The sequence below is a fragment of the Nyctibius grandis genome, chromosome Z (genome assembly GCF_013368605.1).
Source record: "Nyctibius grandis isolate bNycGra1 chromosome Z, bNycGra1.pri, whole genome shotgun sequence".
Taxonomy (NCBI): domain Eukaryota; kingdom Metazoa; phylum Chordata; class Aves; order Nyctibiiformes; family Nyctibiidae; genus Nyctibius; species Nyctibius grandis.
The window spans coordinates 77,971,187-77,997,930 of NC_090695.1; the positions used below are offsets into that span (position 1 = coordinate 77,971,187).

The window sequence follows — 26,744 nt, forward strand, 5'->3', positions numbered from 1 at the left end:
ATCATCCTGCAGTTCAACCCGCTCTTTCTTGTTGCTGAAGTCACGTTGGTGCACCCCAGTACGGCAAAAGTGTGATACTGTGGGCTTGTGTTGGCTGGATGTTCGACTGTAACCTGCAGATCATTTTCTGTACAGCTGCTTCCCCGTGTTGGGTTTTTACTTCAGAATGAGGTACCTTGCACAGCCTCTTCTGAAGGGTATCGTGCACCTATTTTCAGACCCGCATTCCAGTTTTTAAAGACTGCTGTGAATTTTAACTCCATCCTCATGCTTTTTGTCCCTTCTAGCGTTGTATGACCTGCAGATGCACTTCATATTCTTCATTCCATTTCATAAATGTTTGGGCTTTCACTTTTGATCCATAATATGGGAAACAAGCTTATCTCATTTAATTGCAGTTAATATAACTTAAAATGCATTTTTTCCCTCAGAGCTTGTCCCAAGTTTATTAAACTGGGTTATCTGAATTATGACAAGCTTCAATAAATTTTCTTGTTTGAGGGACAAAGCTTTTTACAGTGTGGATATTCTGAATGGGTCCAAAAGAAAGTTCACAAAAATGAAAGGCTTATGTCTGCTGCATTATAGATTAAATAATAAAACTTTGGGACCGAGGATGAAAGAGTTAAATTTTTGTTCTCAAGTTAGTTGCACTGCCACTTCTGAAATCTTGTACCAGAGAAATAGTCCCCCACAGTTCTTGTCCTTTTCATCCAATGTAGTGAATACCTGAGGAGTGGTCATCTAGTTCTTGTGAAGTTTGTGAAAAATATATCCTAAAACTTTGAGAATGAAATTAAATTTCTAGACCTTTTAATTACTTATTAAGAGAAACCTGTCACGATGGTTTCAGTAGCTGGTTCCCTCATCACCTTCAGTGTCTTTCTTACAGAGTTTATGTATGAGGGGGGGAAGCTTTGAAACGTGTTTCCATTTGAGTTTGCTCCTGGGAAATCGTTGTTGGTGATAAGCTTCGTAGGCATCTGCCGTTTTTCTCCTTACTTTATCAATGCCTCTTTCAATATTTGGGAGAAATAAGACCCCACTGAAGAGAGTGGAACAGCAACAAACATGCTTTTAAATGTACTCTAAGGTCAGCTTCTGTCTTCACTTTATTAATCAAAACACATTGAGCCACTCTATGGTTTGATACTCATGGCAATTCTCCCAGAATTTTAAATATTAGGGTACAGACATTCCTACTGTTCAAGGTGATTGCACGCATATACATTCTTTTGGCTGATCAACGGAGAACAAAGATTTGCTCAAAATAAGCTTTGATAATGAAGTCCAAGTTACTTGCTGCCCTCTGCTTGGCTCTATTTCTTGAGGGCCAGCCTTGGATTGATCATAGTCGGTATTTGTTGGCTTTCCAAAAAGTGTATGAGGCTAAAAAACATTACCTCTTCTACACTGGGTTGAATTCAAGTTGTCAGATTCATACATACACACCTGCTGTATTTACAGTAAAACCAGCATGCTCAAACATTTAATCAGTGGCAGTTAATTTTATGGAATGTAGATGAATTTTAGTGTCATTTAGGCCCCTGTGGTCTTCTTAGGTCGATGGTTACTCTGTAGTAACCTTCAGAATCATTAAAAGGTAAAGCTGCATATATAATTCAAGATGATGCGTTTGGTAACTTACACAATTTATTTTCATTCTTCTATAAAATGCACAGATTGCTCTTTTAAGCATGCTACTGGTTTAAGCTTAAGTAAAAGAATACGGCGTTCAGGTGACTTGTCTTTCTCCTTCATGTCCAGTTGCTGTCCCAAGCTGTTGGTAAGCTCTGCTGGTACTGATAATTAAAATGTAAATGGTAATAGAGTTGTTTTGTAGTAGTACTTTGTGCAAATGACATTGACCTTGATGAAGACTGGGCAATCTCACAAGCAAAATACTGAGAGAAAGATTTCTGAGAGACTGTTGATACTGCTTTAAAGTATCTATCTTTGTCAGTTGTATTTAATATTCCATTAAAAATGCAAGCAAATTTCAGAAGAATAGCTTTTTAGATTTACTGCAAGCTAATTTTGCTTTCAGAATAAACGAGTTGGATGGCAGTAGCTTTTTGTGCTTCAGTATTTTGTATAGCAGCACATGGAAAAACGTGCTTATGCCAATAAACATTTTAATGATTTTGCATATTTACATTTTTGAGCTCCAGCAGAATGCAGCACATTCTGTACTAAACGATTAGTTCACCCAAGGAAATCAAGTTTTGTTACATCTGAGTGAACTTACAAAAAACTATTTACGTTTCACATTTATGCAAATAATGGCATCTACAGCTGAGTAAAAGAAAAGGGCTTTTAGCGCCTGTTGGAGTTGAAATTGATCTTTTATAGTTTAGGAAGTTTTACGCCTGTAATTTGGGTGTTGCTGGTTTCTTTCCTCCTTGGAGCTGACTCCCGCATGTGCTTCATTAGGACCAAATAAATCACAAAGTCGTGGCAGCATCCGATGCGGTCTGTGCGAATTGCTGTCGTCCGTTTTGTTAGCTGAGCTTCGGTCCATTTGATTGTGCATTTGAAGTAAAGCACGTGCATATGAATTCCACTAAACGGGAAAGGATGACTTGCTACTCGAATGCTTTGCTGCATTGGAGGCTGAGCGACTGTAGCTTTTCTAGTGCAGTTACCACTGCAACAGACACGTAGCTAGCGCTGCTTTCAGAGGGAGAACTGTCCCAAAGCAGCCTTTTCAGTGACGTGACTGAAATCACATCAGAACTTTTGAAACACAGTTTCTCACTTAAAATTATGGTCCTATTTAATCGCAAGCAAGGGAGTGTAGATTGAAGTTTTTACTAGTTAATTGCAAGCAGAGGAGTGTAGATTGAAGTTTTTACATAAACTTTTTTTTCCTTTTAGCTTATTAAAATTCCCAAAGTTGATCAGCCAAATGAAGTGCATACATTTGACTTCCGCTTGTCAGATGTTGGCAAAGATAATCCTCAGGGAAGTGTTGACTGTGTCCGGCAAAGAAAATCGAGGTAAGTTTTGCCTGACGTTTTCTTTCATGGCAAATTTAAGTAGATTCTGTGTCTTTGAGCATATAGCGAAAACCTGTAACAGAAGCATGCTCCTAGTGATGAGCTGCAGTAGAAAATTAATTCCTAGCAATACCATGATTTCTTGCTAATTATAAGTTCTTGCTTTTACATAGAATTCTTTTTGGGTTTGCTCTTTAAAAAGTAACCTTTTGAGTACTTTCTCACCTCTTAGTGCTACTTTTGAAAGCATTTGGAGTTCAGAATCATCTGAGCTAGTCCAGATCCGTTCTACAACCATATGTAAATATGATTGTGGCTGGCAGCATGCTAGCGTGCTGGCCATGATGGATAGTAGTCTTATTTTATGAACCACATAAATCAGTGACCTTACCCGTAATTGCATGACCACGGGGTTTCAGAACCCAAACGTAATACAGCAGTGCCTTGTGCTGGTTCTTTTCAAAGTGAACTGTGTTAACGTCTACCGAAAAGGCAAGAAAATACCGTGCTTTTGCATTAAGTTTGCTTCAGCTCCTAGAATATTACGTTCAGCATAGTACCGATGTAGTCCAGTGGTGTTGAACAACTGTCTGTCCCATTTGATTAACTAGGACATCGCAGGCAGTTTGTGTATTGATCTGGGAAGCCGATAGCAAAGAGGCACACCAGCATGTCTCCAAAAGGTGCTGCTCAGGTTCTCGGTCACAGGAGAGCTTCTGCCCTCAATTTCAAAACTGAGATTTGTCTAGATCGCGGGTTTTGGGAGCAATAAGAAAATGAGCTGATTTAATAGCTTTCTGCCTAACAGGAGATCTCTCAGCATCCTCATCCTCCTCTTTCTCCCCTCTCTCTTCTGCTACGATACAGCCTTTCAGTGAACTCACTTAACGGATGGCATTGGCAAAAGGCTGAATGGTTTAGTGGCAGACCTGGGGGAGCCTGGGGCGGTGTGGGTTTTGGGTTTGGTTTTTTTTTTGATTAAACTATCTGAAGGAGGCCAGACAGCTGCCGAGACTGGCACAAAGCAAGCAGCAGGAGTGCATGCAGGGGTTGCAATGTCCTGCGTCTGCTCCTGGCTCGTCTCTTCTGAGCATCTCTGAGGGGCACTTTCTTCTCTGCGGAGGAGCACCTTCAGTTAAATTAAACTGGATTCCTTTTCTGAGTAAGATTACATTTAAGCTGCTTTAGCTCTGAATAATTCTGAATAACATGTCTAGGTAGTTTTAATGTGGTTTTACTAATCTACTTCAAAATCCAATTCAGACTAGCTTTCACGAGGTCCTTTGTAGCCAGCCCTTGGTTTGTGCAAAGTGCCTGCAAAGTTAATGCCAAACTTGTGTAGTGTTAAACGAAGCCACTGTTAGTTGGTCGAGGTATGCTCCTGGCTGGGCGCGGCCCAAGGTGTGGGCTGACCATGGCAGGCCGGGCTCCTCCAGAGACACCTCCTGAAGCCCAACGCCCGCCCTGACACTACCGAGGAGACCCCATCATCCTCACGCGGGGTTTGCTCAAAGCACCTCTTCCTGAACGCGAATCCTCGGAGAAGCGGTCGGGTGCAGCGCAAGCACTTCTCGTCACTGGCAGAGGCACAGAGCGAGCGACGAGGAGGGCGGACATCTTTGACAGCAAGACAAGGGCGGAGCAGGGCGCGGGCCTGGCAGGGAGGCCGGCCTGCCCTCCGTGGGCCTCGCAGGGCCGCTGCGGGCAGAGGAGAGGAGATGTGCGCTGAGCGGAGAGCGGGCGGCCAGCGGGAAACCTGCGGGGCAGGAGCTGCCCGCCATGAGGGTGCCGTTGCGCCTGCCGCCTTGTCCCTGTGGCTGCCACTGCAGCACTTGCCACCACAGCCGCCACCGCTGCCCTGAGGCTGCCTCTCGAACACAGTTATGTGAGGAAATTGTAGTTACACCGACAGGTAAAACTGATACAATTTGGATGTGTAGAGACAATTTGAAATATATTTACGCCTCAGCTGTCAGAACTGGAAAACGTTTTTTTTCCACCTGTTAAGACAGGTTTTTAAGTTCCTGTAAAGTTCCTGTAAAGATACAACCATACTTCTAAACCTAAACTAGTGCTTGGGCTCAACCTTTTTCAATGTTTTCGTAGTTCTGGAGTCTCACAGCTCATTTGCCTGGGAGTAATAGAGAATAAAATTACAGTACGTGCAGCAAGTGATTTCTATCAGACAAGCAGAAAGCGCATGACCCAGGCAGAAGAGGAGTCGCGCAATCAAGGTGCAAAGGTTATAAAACCTGATGGACCATTATTAGGTACGGTTGTATTTAATTTTCTACTAGATATCGGTAAGTTCTCAAATTCAGTAGTTCATCTTTTCAGAGTATTTTTGGGAAAGGTGGTCTGTTCAGAGGTCTCAGGTGCAGGTAGCTTGCCCTGAACTTACAGATTTGCAGTCTCCTGTTGCTGCATTCAGACATTAGCCTTTTTTTTAGCCCAGAAAGCCTGCCAGTCCTTCCTTGTTCCCATATTGCTTGACTGGTTGAAATTTTCACCATTGAGGTGAGGGGTTTTACCACCCCATGCACTTAAATTCTCTGGTCTAGTAGCTAATGTTTTGGTTTTGTAACAAAACTTTTGAGTACCTAAAAACTGGGCTAAACCATTAACCTTAATTTGTAATCTTAAAAAATTAACATTGAGGTGGTCTCATATACAAATTCGTAAGCTTAATGTGAAAAACGTTGCTTTTCACGCTTACTAGTGCTGAATAAACTTTATTTATTTTCTATCATCTCGATCATTAATAAGCAACTGTTACCACAAAACCATGTTTTTTTTTTAAGAAAAAAAGTTAAAGTAAGGTAATGATGAAATCCATGGGAAGATGCCAACGTTTTCCACAAAAGAAAAAGCGTTTAGGTGGTATCATTCATTATTAAACTGTTCTGAGTACGGTTTTTCCGAGGAGCCTGGAGCTGGCTGCAGATAGACACAAGGTGAGCATCCACCTCATAGGCGCTCAGTGGTACAGGCAGCAGTGGTCCTGCCCGCAGCAGCGAGCTGAACCAGGTACATGCATCTTCATTAAGTCAAACAGGCTCTCACTGGGCTTTGGCTGCAGTCCTCTGCCAGCACGGACGTCCCTGACAGTGGTGGTGCAACACTTGCTCTGCCTCAACGCACTGCAGAGTATTTTAAGCTGGCATCATCGTGGCTTTTTGGAGATAGTGTGCGTGGCCTTGACACTGAGGGAGCTGGGCACGGGTTAATAGCAGGAGATGGAGTTGGAACTGCTTCCCCCGTATTGTCTAAACTGCTCTTTAATGGCAGCGTGAGAGGAGCTGCTTTCATCTATTTCAAAGCTTCTTGTTGGGGAAGTTCTGTTTTACATGTGAACGATCTGCGTGATTCTTGTTGGTTGTTTAAATAGAACTGAAGTGAATATTTAACACTAAATAAATGAGGTCTGAAGACTGGCAGTAGGACAGTCACGGTGTTTGGGGATACTTGTGTTTTAGACTGGCATTGACGAAGCTCAGGTGGGACAGGTCTAGCTGCTGGTAGGGCACGGGGGTGACTTTGCAACATGCTTCACGCAGTACAAATTAGGAACTGGGGTTGTTAATCGTGTTAATGCTTGGTTTTGTTTTCAGTTATTTTTTTTTTAAGTTATTCAGAGATGTGACTTTAGGAGGTGTTTTGTTTGAATGCGGCTCACACTATCCGCTGTGCCGGAGGTTTGTGTATCTACGTTGCATTTAACTTGGAATAACGTTTGTAATGCGTTCAATAAACAACTGGCAAGTTCATACTGTTCTAAAAATGTAACTGTGTGTGTTTGCGTGATGAGGTTTGTTGTTGAAAACCAAAAGGGCAAAGTCCAGGGAACACGCAGGCTAGAAAGGCTGTAAAGGTTTGCCCTCACTGCAAAACGGAAACAAATTGTTGCTATTCCTGAGGGCAAGCAGCACATAAGCACAGCTCAGTCCGTGTGTGTCTGACAGAAGAGAGCAAACGGCACATTTTCTCACCAATACTCATTAAGTCTCCCTCATCTACCAAATGTGAGCTGTTGGTTTCAGAAAAATGCCTGGTTTCTGTAACATTCTCTGTTGGATTGCAAACCGTATTTACTACAATGATTTTCTGTAATATTCTGATAAATCTTTTTTTTTTCTGTCTGATAGCAAATGCATTTTAAAAACACAGAGTAGGGAAGTTTTGGTCTTTTTCTGGAAAGCTGAGATTCAGGTTGGGTAGTGTTGTTTTTAAATTATGGATGCATCCTTTGCAAACGCTTGCGTTTTTCCTCCAGTTGAGAAACGCGTCTTTTTATAGAGTTTGGTCCAAAATACTGTGCAGGCTGTGTTTTAAAACTTCTCTGGCCTTGGTCCCAAGAACTGTTAAAATTTTGTTGTATTGTTTCTGACAAACTTGGGCTTATTTAATAAGAGAGGAACATTTTAGTTTAAAGTGTGGTGTAACTTACGGTAACTCAAGTGATTAACACCAAGTGGTCATAGTTGCTTGGAGCAGTGATGCAATTAATTGTGTAGGCTTGGTCTCCCTAGGCGTTAATGGGGAATCTTTTAATTATGTGGAAGGCCTCTGCCTCACACTTCGGAGTACTCTTCTTAAAAAAATGCCTGATTATGGGTATTCAGTGCTTGAGCTTATAAACTAGAAAAATAATAAAAGCACCATTTATATAAATAATCAATAAAGTCTTCCTACTGGTATTGCTCCTTTACCAGCTTTTTTAAAATATTGAATATTGCTTTGTTAATGCCTAGCTCGATGCATCTTTACTACCTGTATATCCCTAGAGATCTTGAAATTCTAACTAATTACAGTTTTTAGAGTTTAGTGGCTTAGTAAATTTTTGTAAATCAACTTTCTTGTCTTTTCCTAACCTCCCATGTTACTCTTTTTTTTCTTTTACCCTTACTTTAGAAAAAAGAGGACAGGTCAGAAGCGCACCACAAAGCAATCCAGATGTTGCGCCAGAGAGGAAGAGATCGACACCCATAAACCCAGCAAACTTAGTACGGAGGACTAGCACACACAAGGCTGTTTCTCAGCGACCGTACAGGGACAGGGTGATTCACTTACTGGCGCTGAGGAATTACAAGAAACTGGAGTTACTTTTTCGCTTGCAAAGAGATGGTGTCAACAAAAAGGACAGGAATTGCCTTGGAACTATCCTTCGTCAGGTGAGATCGTGGGGTTTGTGCAAGCATTTTTTCCCTTCTGCTGTTCTTTCATCGTAATTTTGAGGTGTGTTACTCCTGTATTTAAATTAGAAAATAATAAACAATTTAGGTAATGTTTACATTTTTCCATCAACTTTATACAGATGGCCCAGACTGCAAGTCAACCTGAGGAAGAGAAAGATTAAAAAAATTTCAGGGGAGTGTTTTTGTTTTGTTAGAATGGCAGGCAATAATTAACTATTTCTAGCTTTGTTGCTCCTAATGTCTTATTTTTTCCTCTCTCTTTTACTTGGACTGCTTCACTGCTTAATTGAGAGAAACTGACCCTGCGTTCTCTGGATTGTGCAAAATAGTTTCTCATAGTACGTAGTATTTCTTGTGATGAGTTTATGAGGAGACAAGTTTGGTAATCACGTAGGTTAGTATTTCATTTGAACATAGTTGGTGGCCTGTAAATGGTACTTTGCTTCTCTTGGGACCTGTTAGAATTGCAGTCCAGGGAAGGGTGTTCCAGCTAAATCGTAAATGAAAAAGGTGGTGCTCCGATTTTGAGCATAGTGTTTCTTTGCTGTCATGTGGATTGTGTCTTTATCTTACTTGAAACACTTCTTTATTCACTAGCTTTTCCAGTGCTCCTTTGAGTTAAGCTCCACTTGCATTTCTTTATCATATCCATCAAAATTATTGGTAAGCCTGTAATGTTAGAAGCAAAACTTTTAAGCTCTGTGTTCAAGAAGGTCACCTTAATTTTCTACTAAAACAGTTCAGAAGAGGCTTCTTACAGTACTGTAAGATGCAGTGGCTCCTCCCTTACTTTTTAAATACTCCCTGTACCCACTGGCTGTGACTAAATTATGCACATACTGATATGTAAAGTAGGAATATTTTCTATTTATCTCGGAAAAAAATGGTTTGGAAGCTATTAAAGTGAGAAAAATTTAACATTTGTACAGCTTTGGTTTTAAAAACTTGTTGCTTCAATATGTTAGATACTGTTGCTTTGTTTGCCCAGTGCAATGGTAGTTTTTGTCACCCTGAAGGCATACGCAATTGAATGAAAGCCATGTTCTTACGCATGGATTGGAGCTGTCAATTTATACTTTAAGCTGATTATAAAATTCCAAAAGCTCAGATCCCTAGAGGATAAAAGGTGCAACAATTTTTTGCTGTCCCAATATGCTTGACAGTATTTAAAGAGACTTTCTTGGAGTCTGTTTCCTGTATGTGGTGTGAACTACCTCAAGGTACTGGTTCGCGCTCAGAAATGGTCACGTTAGCAGCATCACCCTCAAAAGCCTTGGACAGGTCTGTCTTATCTTCATAATGAGGTTTTTTTTCACGGAGGCAAAAAAGTTGTTGAGGACCTCAGCCTTCTCCATATCCTGTGTAACCAGGTCTCCCATTTCCTTCTGGAGAGGGACCACATTTTCCGTAGTCTTCTGTTTATCACCGATCTACCTACAGAAGCTTTTCCTGTTGCCCTTGACATCCCTGGCCAGATTTAATTCTGTCAGGGCTTTACCTTTCTAAACATGCTCCCTGGCTGCTCGGACAATTTCCTTGTATTCCTCCCAGACTACCTGCCCTTGCATCCACCCTCTGTAGGCTTCTTCTTGTGCCTGAGTTTATCCAGGAGCTCCTTGTTCATCCATGCAGGCCTCTTGGCGTTTTTGCCTGCCTTCCTCTTTGTCGGGATGCATTGCTCCTGAGCCTGGAGGAGGTGGTCCTTGAATACTAACCAGCTTTCTTGGGCCCCTCTTCCCTCCAGGGCTTTATCCTAAGGGACTTTCCCAAGCAGGTCCCTGAAGAGGCCAAAGTCTGGTCTCCTGAAAGCCAGGGTGGTGAGCTGGCTGCGCACCCTCCTTGCTGCCCTGCAGATCTTGAACTCCACCGTTTCATGGTCACTGCAGCCCAGGCTGCCCTTGAGCTTCACATCCCCCACCAGCCCCTCCTTGTGGGTGAGAACAAGGTCCAGCATGGCACCTCTCCTCGTCGGCTTCTCTATCACTTGGAGAAGGAAGTTGTCATCCACGCATTCCAGGAACCTCCTGGATCGCTTGTGCTCAGCTGTGTTGTCCTTCCAACAGATATCAGGGTGGTTGAAGTCCCCCATGAGGACCAGGGCCTGTGAACGTAAGGCTACACCTATCTGTCTGTAGAGGGCCTCATGTGCTCGGTCTTCCTGGTCCGGTGGCCTGTAGCAGACACCCACTATAATGTCTCCAGTATATTTGTTACTTTTAATTTTTTGGAAGCTGGGGACAGACGGACATGCACACAGACATGAATTACCTGATTGATTCTGTGAATTAGCAGCATTTACCTAATTAGCAGTAATTATCTATCATGTTTTAGAGGAACAACTAGGCAAAGCTGCAAAAAAGTGGTGGTGGTGTGTTGATGAGTTACTCAGCATTTTATATCAGGCAAACTGATGGAGATTGGGGTTTTTTTGAGGTTTCCTCTGAAACTCTGGACAGATGTCAGGTGATAAAGTCTAAAGTAGCACTTTAGGTGGCAGTGGTCTCTTACTAGCTCATTTTGACTTTTTGAGTATACTTTGTATTTTTCTTAAAGAAGATATAAACCCATTATATTTTCAAAGATACAGCAAGGTATGCACACAACATTCTCATGACAGTGGTTTGCTCTAATGAACCCTGTGTGTGCAAAATGAAGGCTGCATCTGGGCCTATACACCTCTCCTTAACCGTTTTAGCACTAGATCTTTTTTCAAAATACAACTAGTTAGATATGAGTACAGTTACTTTTATCCCAACTGGTAAAACTTTGATATGGCTTAAAACTAATGGGACAGATGAATAATTTGTCTTTGTACTACAAGTTTAGTCCCAGGTAGGTTATCACCTACGATTGTTCAGTAGAAAGGTACAGTTTCTTGTGGCTCAGGCACTTGAGAAAGAAAAGCAATTCTGTTTATTAAGACAAATGATGACATACTGCAGTTGTTAATGCGATGATGGAAAGGAAAACATGCACGGTTCCGGGCGTGGTCTGTTCTCTGCCATCACAGTGTAGCTGTGTAAAACGAAAGAACAGCCAGTGTCCTCCTGAAGTTCAACAACTCTGAATTTGTGTGTGGAGATGGTGTTCTTCAGTTCTTAAAAAAGGAAAATAAATAAAAATAAAAAGTGGGCCTCTCAACGTATTTCAGGCAGTGAAGATTTAAAGTTTTGGGGTGGTCTGCCTTGATTCTCAATGCTGTATTAAAGACAAAAAGATACATGGTGCAGAGAGAGATTTTCATAGAGTATGTTTCATACATGCTTGCAGCAGTTTGGGATTTTCTTACATGCAAATTTATACATCCCAAATTGACCACATTTTTTAAAATTGGTGTTCATTACATGAGAGCTGCTTTGATCTTCACGTCTAAAGAAAGTGGAAAACTGGTGCATGATTTCGTTTTCAGCTTTGATTTAGCTTTGCAGTACAGACCTTTTTTCTGTAGTTTGCCTTTAGGTATAATGAACACTTATTTTCTTAAATGTCTGCCTGTAGGTAGCCATCCTGAATCCAAAGGATAATTCTTACTCTCTGAAGGATTATCTATTTAAAGACATTCAAAAAGATTGGCCTGGATACAACGAACTAGATAAACAGTCATTGGAGTTAATACTTTCTAGGTAAGTTCAGTCTCTAGGGGAAGGAAAATAGCCATTTCAAAAGCCTTTTCTGGGAAACGAATGTCTGTCTTCCCTACTATGACATAGACATTTTGGCCTTGTAACCTGAAATGTTGTGTCATCCTTACAGAAAATTAAATTCATCTCAGAATGCCACCAGTACCAGCCATTTGGCATCTCCTGCACTTTCTGATAAAGGTGCTCCATCGACTTCTTCTCAGGTATTTTATTTTTTTTTGACATGACTTACAGTGTATTAAGATTTATCACACTTTATGTTGGTGTAAAAGCTGTGACGTGAAGCTCTAATGTCGTCTTTAACACATGAAAAACTGAAGCATTTATTTCTCACTGGATTATTATATTTTTTTAAAAAATGGTTGCACTGTGAGACTGCAAAAATCTTATGGTCATGTAGCTTAAGGGCTGCTGCATTTAGTGTTCTGTATTTCCGAATGTTTATTAAAATATTTGGAAAAATAAACAGTTCCTGTCTACACAGTGTTTTGTAAATATGGCTGGATCTCTGACAGAGACCACCCCTGTCGTGTTGGAACAGCCAAGACGTTGGCCTAAATCGTAACTGTAACTTTAAACTGGCCTACTGAACTTCTTGGTTACCCATTATTCCTACACAACCCTGTACCTTCTGGTTAAATACTTGAAACTGTTTGTATTGCCGCACAACTTGTTTATTTTGGTGCATAGGAAGGTCTTCTAAAGGCAAGATACGTGTGTATTTTTGTTCCATGATTGCACGTGTTCAAGGTTCTTTGTGATATGGGAGTTATAATACATAAAATACGCACAAACATCCACGTGCTGCTATTGAAATATGAAGCTTAGGGAAGTTCAGAGTAAGGGCAAATCACAACAGTGATCCACTTGGAGGAATATTTTGGTTTTCCCTGTAGGCATCATGTAAGCACCCGTTTTGATTGAGGGTAGCCCAGGTGGGAAAGGGCAGATGTGAATCAGCAGGCAGTATGTCTGCCTTCCCCCAGACTTTTCAGACTTAAAATGCATATGTCCTGTTTTCCTATCAATACAAGAGGACGATGCAAGCTCTTTTAGAGGAAGGTTGGAAAGCGCTGCATAAAAGGCATTACTTTATGGAAAAGTTTGATAATTTCTGTGACTAGAACTGCACTTCAGTGCACACAGCGTACAGCAATAAAATGGGAAGTACAGAAAGTCTTTCACCACTGAGGGATTTACGTTTAAATAGAGGAGGGAGATCCTGTTTTTCCCTGTCTCCCAGTCAGAGCAGGAAATGGTGCAGGTCCCAGGGACCTCTTTACGCCTGCCTCCATACAGACAGAATCTGGATTTATTTCAACGGAGTGGCACAGCGCCATGCCTGGCACTCCTGGTCCAAGCTGCCGCTTGCACATCAACGTGAGCAGCGTATGCTGAAGAAGAGGGTGTGAACCAGCGTTTCAGCTGGAGAACAGCTGGAACGACAACTGAACCGAAGCTGGGGGTTTTACCTATTCTTATGAGCTTTGCACTTCGTGCACTCTGATAAGCACACTGCTGCGTGCTTCTCGGGGCTGCTTTGGTAAATTGCGTGGCTGTGCGGCAGCAAAAGCTGACTCTTAACCGGGTACACCCAAACAGAAATCGGTACCTAAACAACAGCGACCTGACCTCGTTTTGGTGAAGCCTTTGATAGAGCTGCTGAAGACAGCGTCTTTCTCCAAGGCCTTTTAGCTGTAGACGTGAAGAACAACTTGCTAAATCATACGATTAGAAACTAAGAATGGAACAAGCTATGTATTAGCTGCAGTACTTTCTTGTTTGGCAGCTATTTTTTGATAAGACAGATGTGTTTTCAACAATTGCCTGTTCAGAAAAGCTCCTTTTTCAGAATGGGAGCAAACTTTAATTCTGCTGATTTTCATTTTTTTTATTATTATTACAGAAACGGCCTGTGACATCCAATTTTATTGATCCTGTGATGAACAAAAAGCGGAGGATCGGTCATCTGAGCAGTCGAACCGAGCCATCGTTCAGAGGCTGCTTCCTTAGCATCAGTGAGAAAGCCACTGCCGCCTCTCTGCATAAGGAGAAGGACGAAAGCAACGCACAGGACACTACAAGTGCCAGCAAGGAGGAGAAAGACCTTACAAAGGAAGAAACTGACAAGCTGGAAAGGTCCTCCCCTTCAGATTCAGGTGAAAGTTTTAGTACACTGCTCTTCCTGACTGTTGTATGGGTAAACCTAGTGAAAAGGGACCAGTAAACCCAGGGACCGGAAACACAAACGGTCTGTTTTTTCACTTGCTATGTATTAAGTGCCTTGCCACTATCCCTACTTCATGGTCCTGAAGCATCAGGGTTTTCTTCTGCCCATTGCATTACATTGTAACCGTTAGTTTTTTTTAAAAAAAGCAACATAAAACAGAAGCTGGACTAGTTCTCCTGGAACCTTAGCTAAAATTAGGCTCATTTTTTAAGAATTCTCACTCTGTAGTGCAAAAATCATTAGCACAAAGAAATGTGAAATGGATTGCTGTTGGGCAGAAACTGGTAACAAGGAAGAGCTAGGTACTAGAAAAACACAAGGAATGGATTTCTTTTTTTGCTTGATTTCCAGTAAACTGACCATTTCCTGAAACTCACTCCACTTCTTCCATCAGCAAATTTTAAAGTCTGCACGCTGAAAATAAAAACCTGTCGTGCCTATTTACTGCATACTAGTTTACTGAAACACATAGATCAGACATAAATGTATTTATTTACCACATAATACATAAATGTAATTCACCATAAATATGAATAATAATACATAAATGTATTTATTCACCACTGTGAGGGTGGTGAGACACTGGCACAGGTTGCCCAGAGCAGCTGTGGCTGCCCCCTCCCTGGCAGTGTTCAAGGCCAGGTTGGATGGGGCTTTGAGCAACCTGGTGTGGTGGAAGGTGTCCCTGCCTGTGGCAGGGGGGTTGGAACTAGATGATCTTTAAGGTCCCTTCCAACCCAAACCATTCTGTGATTCTATGATTTCATCTTGTATCATACCGCAAGGTTCATCGAACTCTGACTTTTCATAGAACATTTAAAACCTACATAAACTGGCGTGTGGTGTACTGGAATTCTGGTTTCAGCTGTGCTGTAAGCTCCTCTCCATCTTACATGCAAAACTTATGGCTTCAAAAGGTGTAGAAATGGTATACACTTAAAATGGCATTGAAAAGCTAAACGGAAATACATGCAGAATACATTATTTATTCGCACACACACACACAAAATAGGGCAGAGTTCAGTTCCTGTGTTAAATATGTGTGTTGTCCTAATTTCAGAGGTTCGAGACGCAAATTAGAAGTCACGTTTAGCCCTTTCCTATCACAGCCTGGAGACAATTTTAGAGTGTGCAGGGTGCCTCTTTGAAGTGGTGGTGTGCTTGTAGATAAGGCTGCTTTGAGATGGTCTTTTCACACTTACCCTGGACACACTACACAGTGCCCACATGGCTTGGGATTGCTTTGAAAATATTCATGCTTGAATTAACAAACATGGGAGCATCTTTCTCCAGGAGCCAGTACCAAAATCCTGAACAGCTAAGGAAGGAAAAATCTGTACTACATTTCAAGCTGGTGCTTACACCGAAGCTCTCAGAAGGACTGAGCCATGCTAAGAAATGCACGTCATTTTTTGGAAATGAAATGCTCACAGCAAAACTGTTCACATAAGTTGTATTGTACATACTGTGACTATGACTGTTTGCATTTCTCTCAAATTTTGTTCCCCCTTTTACACTTCTTTTTATACTCCTGCTATACCATGGAACAATTTGAATATTAAAAGCAAAAGAACTGAGTAGGACATCACATGATAGCTCTTTTCTCTCCCCATGACTTAAAGCTCAGATATCTTAGAGACTGGCAAGAATGGCTGAGCTTTAGCAGAAATACTGTGTTTAAACAGTGACAATGTAAGCTAATCACGAATAGGAAGGATTGTGTGTTTTTTAAGCTAGTTACAAAACCCCAAATGAAAAGCAGACGTTTCCAAGATACTGAGTGTTCCTTCCTGTTCCAGCTAACTTTTCTTTATGGTGTCTATTTTTCTTATTTATCAAAAAGATAGGGGGCTCTTGAAATATTCCTTTAAAAACAGGGATTAGAGATGAAGTGTACTGTGCTCTCATAGTGCCGTTTAAAAGAGCAAAAGAGCAATTCACAAGTGCAAATAACTTTCAAACCCAGTATTACCATGTTAATGAGAAGCCAGTCTTTGTTGCAGGTTATTGAAGCCTGAATGCCAGTAACCCATGGACAACGCTATAGACTCTCCTGCTTAGAGGAGTGCTGAAATTAAATCTAACTTTGGATCTCCATAATTGGCAGGGAAGGAGGGATAAAAACATGGCATGAAAAGAGCTTCAGCTTTCTACTCTGTTTCTCACTGGAACCCGGATACTGATACATGTCTATGTGTATCAAGCTGTCTTTTGTGCAGCTGCATCTGTTGCTGCGTAACTTGAATTGCTCTGCAGATGCCCCATCACGTCTTCGAATAAGAAAAGCTGACCTCAGGTTAATACTGCAGTAGCGCAGAACCTGTAGAATAAAGTAGCTGTGCCCTCTTTCTAAACCCTGGTGCTGCCTCCTGTGGAGAAGGTGGGGTGAGCCCTATTATTAACTTAGAATAAGCTCTATAAGAAATAATCTACGGTGGGAATAAAATTCCATAGGATTTTTTCAAGCCCATCAGGTTGGTATTGTTTGGCTATATTAAAAAATCTGTTTATCTCAAGTGTCAAAATTGTGCTTTTCTGTAGGAGTTAATGAAACTTGCACTGCCTCCACAGCTCCTCCTTCATCAAGTGAACAACCAGACTACTTCATGTGAGTAAAGTAACAATTAAGTCTCTTGCTACTCATCGACGCAGTTGAAAAGTCACCTATAAAACTCTCATTTAGCTACAAAACTGAAAATTTAGCAAAACATAATTTTAGAATTATGGCAAGTTCCTTTAAGTCACCCAGCTGCCTTATTCGAGTACTTGCAAGTTTTAATCTCTGAGGTTGTCCCTTAAAAGTTGCAGGGGAAAAGACGTGTTAAAAAGAATTTTTAATATACTTTAGAAGAAGACTTCAAACATTTAATTTTATTCTTCTTCAAGAGCACAAGAAAAAAGGAATATGGAAGTGCACTGTTTTCTTTTTAGAGGTGAGGCAATCCAGGAGGAAAGCTGAATGCTAAAATACTGAATATGTAAATTTGAACACCTTCCCTGTGTTTTCACTGCTTAGTGCATCTAAGCTGGAAAGGTGGGGAGGAAGATAGCAGACTTTACAGTCCAACATTACAAAGCCTATATATGAGCAACAGGAGTTAACCATCAAAGTTATTTCTAGAGCTTTGATGTAAAATGGCCACTGACTGACTAGGAGCTGCAGCAAAATATCCAATTTCACCATAGAACTGCAGACCAAAGAGCTAGAGAAAATAGAAAAACCTCAATCCAGATTTTAAATTTTAGCTGCTTAATTTTGGCTACAAAGCATGATTAAAGTGCATTAAACTTGTATGTGAAACGTTACGTATCTACGATGACTGGCACATTGCAGTCTATAAAATTACAGAAGGACTTCTCAGTAAGTTGAATTTTAGCTCCTTAACAAGTTGTCACATGAACATTCCCAAAAGTTAAAATTTGCCTGCACTTGGTCAGTGCAACCTGAATTTCTAATAAAATGATTTTGTTGGGGGGGGTGGCAGGGGGCGGTGGGCACAGTGGGGAACAATCTAAAGCTTTTTGCTCAGTTGGAAGGATGAATTTGAGAAGGTTTTGGTGGCCCTTCAATGCTCAGAGCTGAAATGAACACCACGATAGGTAAAGCCAGGACAAGCCTGACGCTCCTTAGCAATGCGATTGTGCAGCTGAGCTCCCTCGATGTGTTTGCAGCGCAGAAGGGGAGGGAGAAGCCATTGCTAAAAGTTAAAAAAATCAAACCAAAAAAAAAAAAAGCCTTCACGCAAGTTTTCATAAAGTTGGTTTAGTTCTGATTGGGAGTAAAAACTTGAATGAAGAATTCTCTGTGAAAGGAGCAACCTCTGGCACAATCTCACAGAGAATCTTCTGGCCATGGGGTCCTTGAAAAAAATGAGGTCGCGCTGTCTCAGACATCTGCCTGGTCATTACTGAACGATCGAAAGCTGAGAGCACCTGCAATTTGATGCAGTTTAAAGGACTTTGTTAGTTTATTCCAGCTTCTCTTCCTCTTTCTAAGTGCTACATTATTCATTAGTATAATCACAGCTTTAGCACAAAGATATGTTCCAGCTTTATATTAAGATTATGAGAGTAAAGGAACTCCATCTTTTTAAGCAAAGTTGCAGCAAACGCTGGAAAAACAAGACAGATTCACATTTCCCCTGCTTCTGCTCTTGTTTCTTCGCTCTCTGCACACTTACATTGCAAGTGCTCTGCTGGGCTCTTGTCCTGTGCTAGGACTCTTGCTGTGGGATGTAACTGTGCATAAGCCAGTACTCCCAAAGCAGCTTCACAGGTACCTCCCAAAGTGTTGAAGGGCATCTTTAGTTTTCTTTTAAAAACTGTCCAGTGCTCTAATCAGGTGCATCTGGCCTGGGATACAGCACTGACAAAAGTTGTCGTCTGTGTTGGTCCAGACTTCCAATGAGTTAAATTTTTACCGCTCATTCAGATTCATCTGTGGGTCGTTTAAGGATTTGTCCCCATGTGGAGGTGCCTGTGTCACCCAAAGAGAACCAGGAGGACCAGGAGTGTTGGTGTGACAGCGGTGGGAAATGGTCTCTATTACTTGCATTGCCACTTCAGCTCGGATTTGTATAATGAGCTTGTTAGATCCGCTCATGTCGATTTGAGGGAGAGGGGAATGAAGGAAGTTTCAAGCACATCAGTGGCTTTGAGGATTTATGGATTTTGCCCTCCTTAGGAGGTGATGTGATGGACTTTTTTCAGTTTCAGACTTCTCTGCAATTTGTTTTTGTTGCCGTATTGCAACTGCCTTAGTGTGCACTAAAATAATCAAATTATCATTAACTATGCTTTGCTGCTAGATAGGCACCAATGTAGCCAAAAGCCTAACTGCATCCAACTCCATAAATGCAGTCCCTTCCAAAAATGTAAGGAAAATGAATTTTCAAAAGTAAATATGACTTAATTAACCTGTCCAGTCATAGAAAGAGATTAGTAGTTTCTCTGTTGATGCATTTATTGGTCCTTCTATATTTGAATGACTGCTAATGTTTTCTAAGTATGCTACATTTTTTTTTTGGCGCAGCTTCTGAAGAAAAGCTCTAAAAAGTAGAATATTAGCAAATAACTGTCACAAAAATATGGTAGACTTCTATAATTACATACATACATTCTCTTGGAGCAGGTGTGCTTACATGGAGAAGCAAAATCAGTCACATAGTTAACTGACTTAAATCTTGGGTGTCTGTGCCTGATGTTCACTATGAAATGGCCTTGGTGTAAAATTGCATGTGTGCTTGTTTTTCCATTAGCAAATACACAGCTATAGTCTCATACGACCAGCGCCGGAGTTACGAGCATGACTTCAACGCGGAGTATGGTGAATACAGGAACTTGCATGCCAGGATAGAGAGTACCATCAGGAAATTCATGAAGTTTAAGGAACAATGGAAGCTTGTTTCTCCAGAGTCCAAAGAATATCAGGTAAAGAAGGACAGAACTGTGAAGGTTGTGCTTCATCTCCCTCTTATCCCTCCCAAAAGTCCACATTCTCAGCACAGGCAGAATCTTCAGTGTATATTTACCTACTAAATTATATTGATGTGGTTTTAAAAGACTTGCAAGGTTCAGTGTCTGAGACTGAGTAAGCGGTCGCATGGCTGCAATTACCAGACTGGCTCAGGCTTTGCTGACCGCCTCAGCATCCTGGCAGGGTGAGGGAGTGCTCTTACACAGGCTGGGGAGAAGATGAGAAGCGCGTGGAAACCAGTGGCCGTAATCCCAAGGCTTTCGTGACCCTCTGTTTCCCATGATTTTATACACTTAACTAAAGCTCCAGCCACAACTTACTCATCTTCCAGGTGGCTGATCCTAGCTACGATTTTAGCAGAGAAGGGTGGTAAAAATGGGATGTTCTGGCTTTCCAGCCTGGACTTCTCTGATTCAGACATACAAATTCCACATGCTCAATATCAGAATTCTTTAATTCTGTGTGCACACTGAGGATTTTTGGTTGGCTTTTAGTTAATTTTTGGCCAGATTGCAAACGGATTTGTGAGCAGAAGGAATATTTTAAAATCTTGGTAGTGCTCAGTCAGACAAAGGGGAACCTTGCAGAATTTGCAGATGTGCTCAGACCCTGCGTGAGCTAGCTCCTGACTTTTGAAGCTTAACAAAACACTGCAAAAAGTTGTTCAGCCCTCAGACTCCACCTGTTTGAGCTGTCTGTGAACGCACAGCAGCGCGAGCAACTTCTCAAAGGGTATCTTCAAACGCATGCTCCTTTTGTTGCCTATTTACAGGTTTAATTGCAGATCTTGGGTGTTATGGAGGGTTGGGGGGTTATTTTTGCAATGCAGGAGAACGGTGGCTCATGGATAAGAAAATATATTGAGTAAAACTGAGTGTATTTTTAGTCTTTCACATGTATTTGCATTTTTTGGTAGTGGTGAAATGTTCTTCATATTGTCTTCATGTTTGTTTTCTTGAAGATCCTTCAGGAGGAGATCTTAGAAGAATATCGGAAGATAAAAGAGGTACGTGTAACACCAGATTTGTGGGAGGTAGTAATCACTGAGACTGGCTCAAGGCTATTTTTAAGCAAAGGATGTGAAATATTAAACTCTGCAGAAATGTTTTTATGCTCTAATTTTCTTTTTACTTTATCTCCACAGTCTATCCCTAGCTACTATGAAGAAAAGCACCGCTGCGAGTATCTCCACCACAAGCTGTCTCATATTAAGAGACTAATAGCAGAATTTGACGAAAAGCAAGCAGAGATATGGCGGTGCTTTACCAAGCACCAGTGAATGAACTGAAGCTTATTTATTTAAAACTTTAGTTTTTTTAGTTGCTCTAAGATTCTAGAAATTAGTATCAAACTTTTGCATTAAAGTTTCAGTATTGGCAGACTTAAGTTAACTACTTATGTTGTTGTTGATGTTGCTGTATGCATATTTGAAGCTGCTTTTTCTGGTCCCTTCCTTTCTTCAAGACTTGTTTGTCCATGGAAATAATTTTATCAGTAGATGCTGGGGACCCAGTGCCCCTACTATGAAGCTGTGCGCATTTTAAGAAAATATTGTAGCAAATTGAAATACGTTTGGATAAAGGTAAGGTTGTTTTCTGACCTTTCTTTTTAATTCAAACTCTTTGCCTTAAACGGTGGAAGGTTTAGAAATTTGCACAAAATTAAAAAAAAAAAATCACATTGTTTTGTAGGGTTAAAGAGGCGTGTATATGTGCTGTATACAGCCCGTTTTGTTTCAAGAGAAACTTACCCCTGCAACTTAAACCTCCCATTGCAGTGGTTGCCTTAAGGTGTTTGCTTGTGTACATTTAGTGTAGTTAAATTATTCGCTACGCTGCTTCCCACTTTGCTGAAGCACCTGGGAAGCACTACGTGGCCTACTAGTGTCTGGAAGTGTGTACTTGTAATGTGTGTGTGCAAAAATGTGTGGGTGCGAGCATGCGTGATGGGGAAAAAATAAAAGCTGCTGCTCTACGTAGGCCAAACGCTCAGGTTAAGAGAACTGATGAGTGTTGCTGTAGGTTTTTCCTATAAAATTGCTGCTTCTATTGTGGAAGATGAGAGCATTTTCCTTTCAATAGCTTGTCAGCTTTAATAATATTGGGGAGATACTGATACTTCACAAAAATGAAACATGTATAGTTTTGGGCCAAGATTATACAATTAAACATGTAGGTTACCTATTTATATACTGCTACAAAGTAGTTTTTGAAGAGAGAGATGCAAAGAAGCTATTGCCTACAGGAAATATATATTTAAAGATTTTTTTCCTGGATGCCAGGAATATAACAACAGATGTATTTAACTATAAAATACTGTGATCGCCAAAGAGCACAAGCTTTCACTTCATGCACTTTTTTGGTTGATTTTGATGTGAACCATTGCTTACTTTATCATGTGAAAACACAGGTTGTTTCGTCAGAAATGAGCAAAATCTTTGTGTGTCTTACTGTGTTTGTCTTTTCAAAATGCTGCCAATTGAAAAGGGAAGCATTATGTTTACAAGTCTGGTTTTGGAGTTTTTGCCAAAATTTTGGTAGTATCACTAATAGACTGTATCTCCAGCATCAAAAAAGCTGTTGTGTATCACTGTAAACCAGAAAATGTCTGACTGACAGAAAACATGCGTTCTGGTAAATGGGAGCAACTGAGTTTTTGCCTTAAATTTGTGACTTTAAAGATGTTACATTCCTGAAGGTGGCATAGCAAGCAAGCTGCACCCCTTTCTGCTGCCTGACAGCAATATTTGTGTCACGGACTTGAGACCAAGTTGACTCTGGGCCCCTTGGATCTGTACAGTTGTTTTCAACTCCAGATGCCAAATGGAAAAGTGAAGAGCAGACTTCTTGCTTCCCATGAAGAGCTGCATTCATCTGGGTTTAACGGCTGAAGCGGTACTGAGTGTACGCACGTGGTAATGCCCAGGTGTAAATGCAGGGGCTGTTAAATTCACTGCGGTGCTGCACTGGGTGGTTAGCTTTCAACCTAGAAACAAAGTGACTGTTCAGATTAAAATAATGTGAAGGTGCTGATCTTGAGACCCATTTCGGCAGTCCCGTGCTCTTTATCTAAACTGCGTGCCTGGATCTGACGGTAACTGCCGTTACGGGGGACACAATTCTGCTACGACTGTCTCGGTGTGTTGCGATCATTCGTAGTGCTATCACTGTATAACTGAGACCCAGGGCAGTTCATTGATTCTTTTTTCTTTCTTGTTTTCCCCCCACCTTTTACCATTGACCTGTATTCACCTGCATCTTCTGGTTTACAGGCTGTGTATGTGTTGCAGCTGGAGGTTAGTGCTACTTCCGAGGTCCAGCACTGCCTATCCTCATCAGACCTGACAAATGACTGTACAGGCCTTAATTGAAGGTTTTGCCCATTTTCATTGAGCATTTCTGAAGCCTTGCGAGTATACACGACAGCCAACAGTGCTGTAAATCTGCAGCTCTGTTGTTTCCCTGGAGCTGACATTTCTGTTCAGCAAATGTTGAAGTCGAGCCTCTGACTGTATTATTGCCATTCTTGTAGAACTGGCCTGCTCACTCAGAGAAACAAACATTGCCCATGGTGGCATCTTGGCTGGGGTTACACCACTGCAAATCTGAAGCAAGTGACTGATGTAGAGAAGGGACAACTGTGCACGTCTCCTTCATGGAAACTGAATCTCACTGCAGGGTATAAATAAGACGTGGTCGGAAGGGAGGCAATAGCCCTTTCCAGTTGGCTGAAAAAAACATGCGTTAGGAGAATTGGTTTCCAGTCTTGCTGGGCTTTGAGAGAGAAAAACTGTGCCCAAAGTAATTTATTTTTAACTTGTCAATATGCTCTAAACTGTCGCTTGAAGTAGCTCACTTGACTGCTTTTAAGTCTTCAGTTCACCTTGTCAGTTTTCAAAAAAAAAAAAGTAATATTCAAATCTCTTGGAAGTGTTTTGTGCAACACATAGACAAGCGTTGGAGGCACGTTACTTCAACAGGTTGTAAACAGAAATTGGGTTAAAGTGGTGATATTGTAACTGCTCCTTTGTAAGCCTTTTTAATAGAGTAATGTTACAGCCCATCTTTCTAGGTACGTTAGTGTTGATTCATGCAAAGAGACCTATGGCTACTTCGGAGTACAGTTCTTTTTGTCAGTTTATCATCACTTGTTTCTGTACTTGATGGAGGAGGGATGTGGCCAGCAATTCCATAACCTTCTTCTAGGGAAGGATATGAAATTGATCAAGGGAGAACAATTTTTGGGAACATGGAGGCTGTGAACAGGGCTGTGAATCCCCCTTTCTGACTTTGAGAGTATTTTACAACTTTCTCAATTGTTTCCATACAAACTGTATTAAGACCCTGTACGTGAAACATCCTGGGGCGTTTCGTTAATGAATACTTGAGCCATTGTTGTCTCTCTGTTCTACCTCAATTTAAGTTCCACAAAATGTTAACTTTGCAATCCTGAGGCTTTGGTCTTTCCTTGTCTGGGGGCACGGGGGTCTTCCTACATCTATGCAATGAAGCGGTGCAACGACCGCTGCCGTGGGGACGGCTGCCGCTTCACTGCGGGAGTGCGGGACACAGCAGTGGTACAGCACCTCTCCGTAACGTCCTGCTGCTAATTCACGGAGCGTGCAAGAGTGCTGCTGTCAGGTGTGGATAGAGAAATGAGACAGATGCGCGTTAAAGGATTGCCAGCGAACAGGAGGCGATTTGTTCCGGCCTGTTTGAGCGAGCGCGCTGCTTCAGTTGGAGCTGAAAGCAAACGTGGGGCGGTGTTTTCCCTGCAGGTTGTCCTCTCTTTCAAACTACTCTCCCTCTTTTTACCTCAAGTTTAATATCCTGCCTCTTTCACTTCCCTTTCCCCTGCTGGCAGGTGACGTGTGTTCCTTGTCATCTGCTGCTGGGGCCAATTTCTAACCTAAAAGAGCAAAATGTTCACACACTAAATTGCATTTCTTGTTTTTCTCTTCCAAGTTTTGGACTCCTGTCTCTGCTTCTTAATTACAAAGCACAGGGCATAGTCCTGGCAAAACACTTGGATATCCAGCAAATTTAAGCGTCTGGCAAGCCCTCACAGGCCCCGAGGTCTTCCCCTGCTGATACACACACCACCACACAGGGAGGGAAGTGGCAGCACTGTCTTGGGTCTGGCTGCTGGCTGAATGGCCAGGGCTTTCCCTTCAGCAGAAATTGTGTGTCTGTCGCTCACCAGTTGTTGGTACAAGACGGTTGCATCACTCTCAACAGTTAGTTGTTGGTTATAAACATGAAACTGATGGATGGATAAAGGTTTTACAAGGAGATAACCTTATTCTGGTTCACATGTCACTGTGCCCATAAACTGTTTCAGGATGTGTGATTTCCACGTGCTTGACGGGCCCCTGCATTTCTGGCTGTCATTTCAATCCAGATCCCTAAACACCAAACCAAAACCAAAACACCACCTCCCCAAACAGAGAAAAACCCCACCACTCTTTGTAAAACCCTAAAAAGTTACCAATCCAGTAAGTTATAGGTGCCTTAAAGGTGGAAACTGCTGTACATCCCTGTTAAAAATCCGTTTTGAAGTACTAAGCTCTTGGCTTTTGTTACAAAATACATTCTGCGCATGAGGGTTAGCCTGCATTTGCACAACAGGTCAGTGCTATGAGAGCTGTAGCCTAGCCATCAGCAGGCTCTGCACAGCTTGGATCTAACTCTTCTAGCTCCTGAACAACCAGTGCTCCTCCAGCATGTTTATTTCTACAGTTTTCTATTTCAGCGCTAGTCCTGAAGCAAGTTTACATCTTCCTGAGAGCTGTATGCAAAAGCTTAAAGTTTGACATTGAAGAGGTATAGGAATAGCCGCATTTTTCATTTAGACAAAGCCTGATGCAGAAGGGTTGGCGGCGCAGCAGAAAGCGGAGGGCTGGGAGCAGCACGAGGTTGTAACTCGGCCGTGCCCGGCTGTCCGGCTCAGCGCTGGTCACACAGCCTGGAGCTCCGGTCCTGGCCCCTGGTTCTCACTGACGTGATGGCAGGCTGGGCAGCTCTGCTGAGATGTATGGGTGGGCTTGCACCTTCTCCTAAGGTGCCAAAGGCGTCTCCTTGGAGCTTCCTCTAAAGCCTGGTTGAAAATGCAACATTAAGAAAATGTGAAATTATTCTCTGGGAATCACACTGCAAGACACGACTGTGATCAAGAGCTTAGCAGTTGTTTTAATGATTGAACTTTTCAAACTTTTAAACTCTGCTGATGCGTGGTAGTAGCTGAGGAACAAAGCAGGAACGTCCCTGAAGGCCAGGAGACTGTTCGAGACCCTTGGGACTGGGGCAGTGTCCCTGGGGAAAAGGAGGTGATGGGGGTTGGCAGCCCCCCCTCTCTAGCAGCCGACCGACTCTTTAGTAAGTCAGTTTGCCTTGCCAGAGAGGTGGGGCTGCTTACGGCTGTTGCAAAAGGCCAGCAGGAGAAGTGCTCTGGAGTTTCTTCCTCAAATAACACACTTTCCAAGCTGGTTTTGGAGCCACAGGCAGGTTGCAGGACCCTCCCGGGCTTTACCCTGGGAGAGCTGTCAGGTCATGTGTGTAGCACACACAGCCGGCAGTAAAGCAGTGGATTTTCTGGCAGGTTGGTAAGCGCAGCCTCTGCCAGCTCTGGTTCTGCTCCAGCTGCCTCAGCTCACCGCTCGAAAAATGATTACCGCGTCACAGAAAGGGAGGGTAAGACACCGATAAGACTTTCGGTATAGGAAAAAGCAGATGATGGCATGTACATAAAAGACACCACAGTCTTTAGAAATTCTCATGTATGAACCTGAGGTTCTCTACCCTTCGCAGAGGATGATGGGTTGTTGTGGTCCAGGCTCATCCAGCTATTTTTTCATGTTAGCAGAGTATGGCTGGGCTTTAAAAGAACTAATGTAGTTGTTGAGTAAACTGGGCTTGCTATTTGTGGGCCTGTAAGTAACACGTAGCCTCCAAGTACATCTCCTGAGTTTCACAGCTCGGTACTGCCTGCCAGGTACTAAAAAAAACATAAAAACATCGTGTTCACAATTCTAGTTTAGTCCTGCAAAGCATATTCATCTTATCACAACAGCACCTGATTTCTACCACATATCTACTTGTGTCCTTGCGTCATGAAATACAATTCTGAGATGCTATGGAGGCGGCACTGAAAAGCAAAATGTGTGACATTCTATTAATCATTTCTGGAGGGCTCGAGATAAATCAC

The 26,744-nt window shown here is 42.0% G+C and overlaps 1 protein-coding gene across 1 annotated transcript in view; it reads left to right on the forward strand.

Moving 5' to 3' along the window:
- Positions 1 to 20,820, forward strand: part of LOC137676259 (RNA polymerase II elongation factor ELL2-like) — a 39,505-nt gene extending 18,685 nt beyond the window's left edge. Inside the window, exons 3-12 of the mRNA XM_068422958.1 lie at positions 2,878 to 2,999; positions 5,106 to 5,269; positions 7,911 to 8,170; positions 11,693 to 11,817; positions 11,948 to 12,038; positions 13,742 to 13,994; positions 16,583 to 16,673; positions 19,324 to 19,495; positions 20,503 to 20,547; positions 20,686 to 20,820. Of these exons, the coding sequence (XP_068279059.1) occupies positions 2,878 to 2,999; positions 5,106 to 5,269; positions 7,911 to 8,170; positions 11,693 to 11,817; positions 11,948 to 12,038; positions 13,742 to 13,994; positions 16,583 to 16,673; positions 19,324 to 19,495; positions 20,503 to 20,547; positions 20,686 to 20,820 (1,458 nt within the window). The remainder of the gene's footprint in view (positions 1 to 2,877; positions 3,000 to 5,105; positions 5,270 to 7,910; positions 8,171 to 11,692; positions 11,818 to 11,947; positions 12,039 to 13,741; positions 13,995 to 16,582; positions 16,674 to 19,323; positions 19,496 to 20,502; positions 20,548 to 20,685) is intronic.
- The last annotated feature ends 5,924 nt before the right edge of the window (positions 20,821 to 26,744 follow it).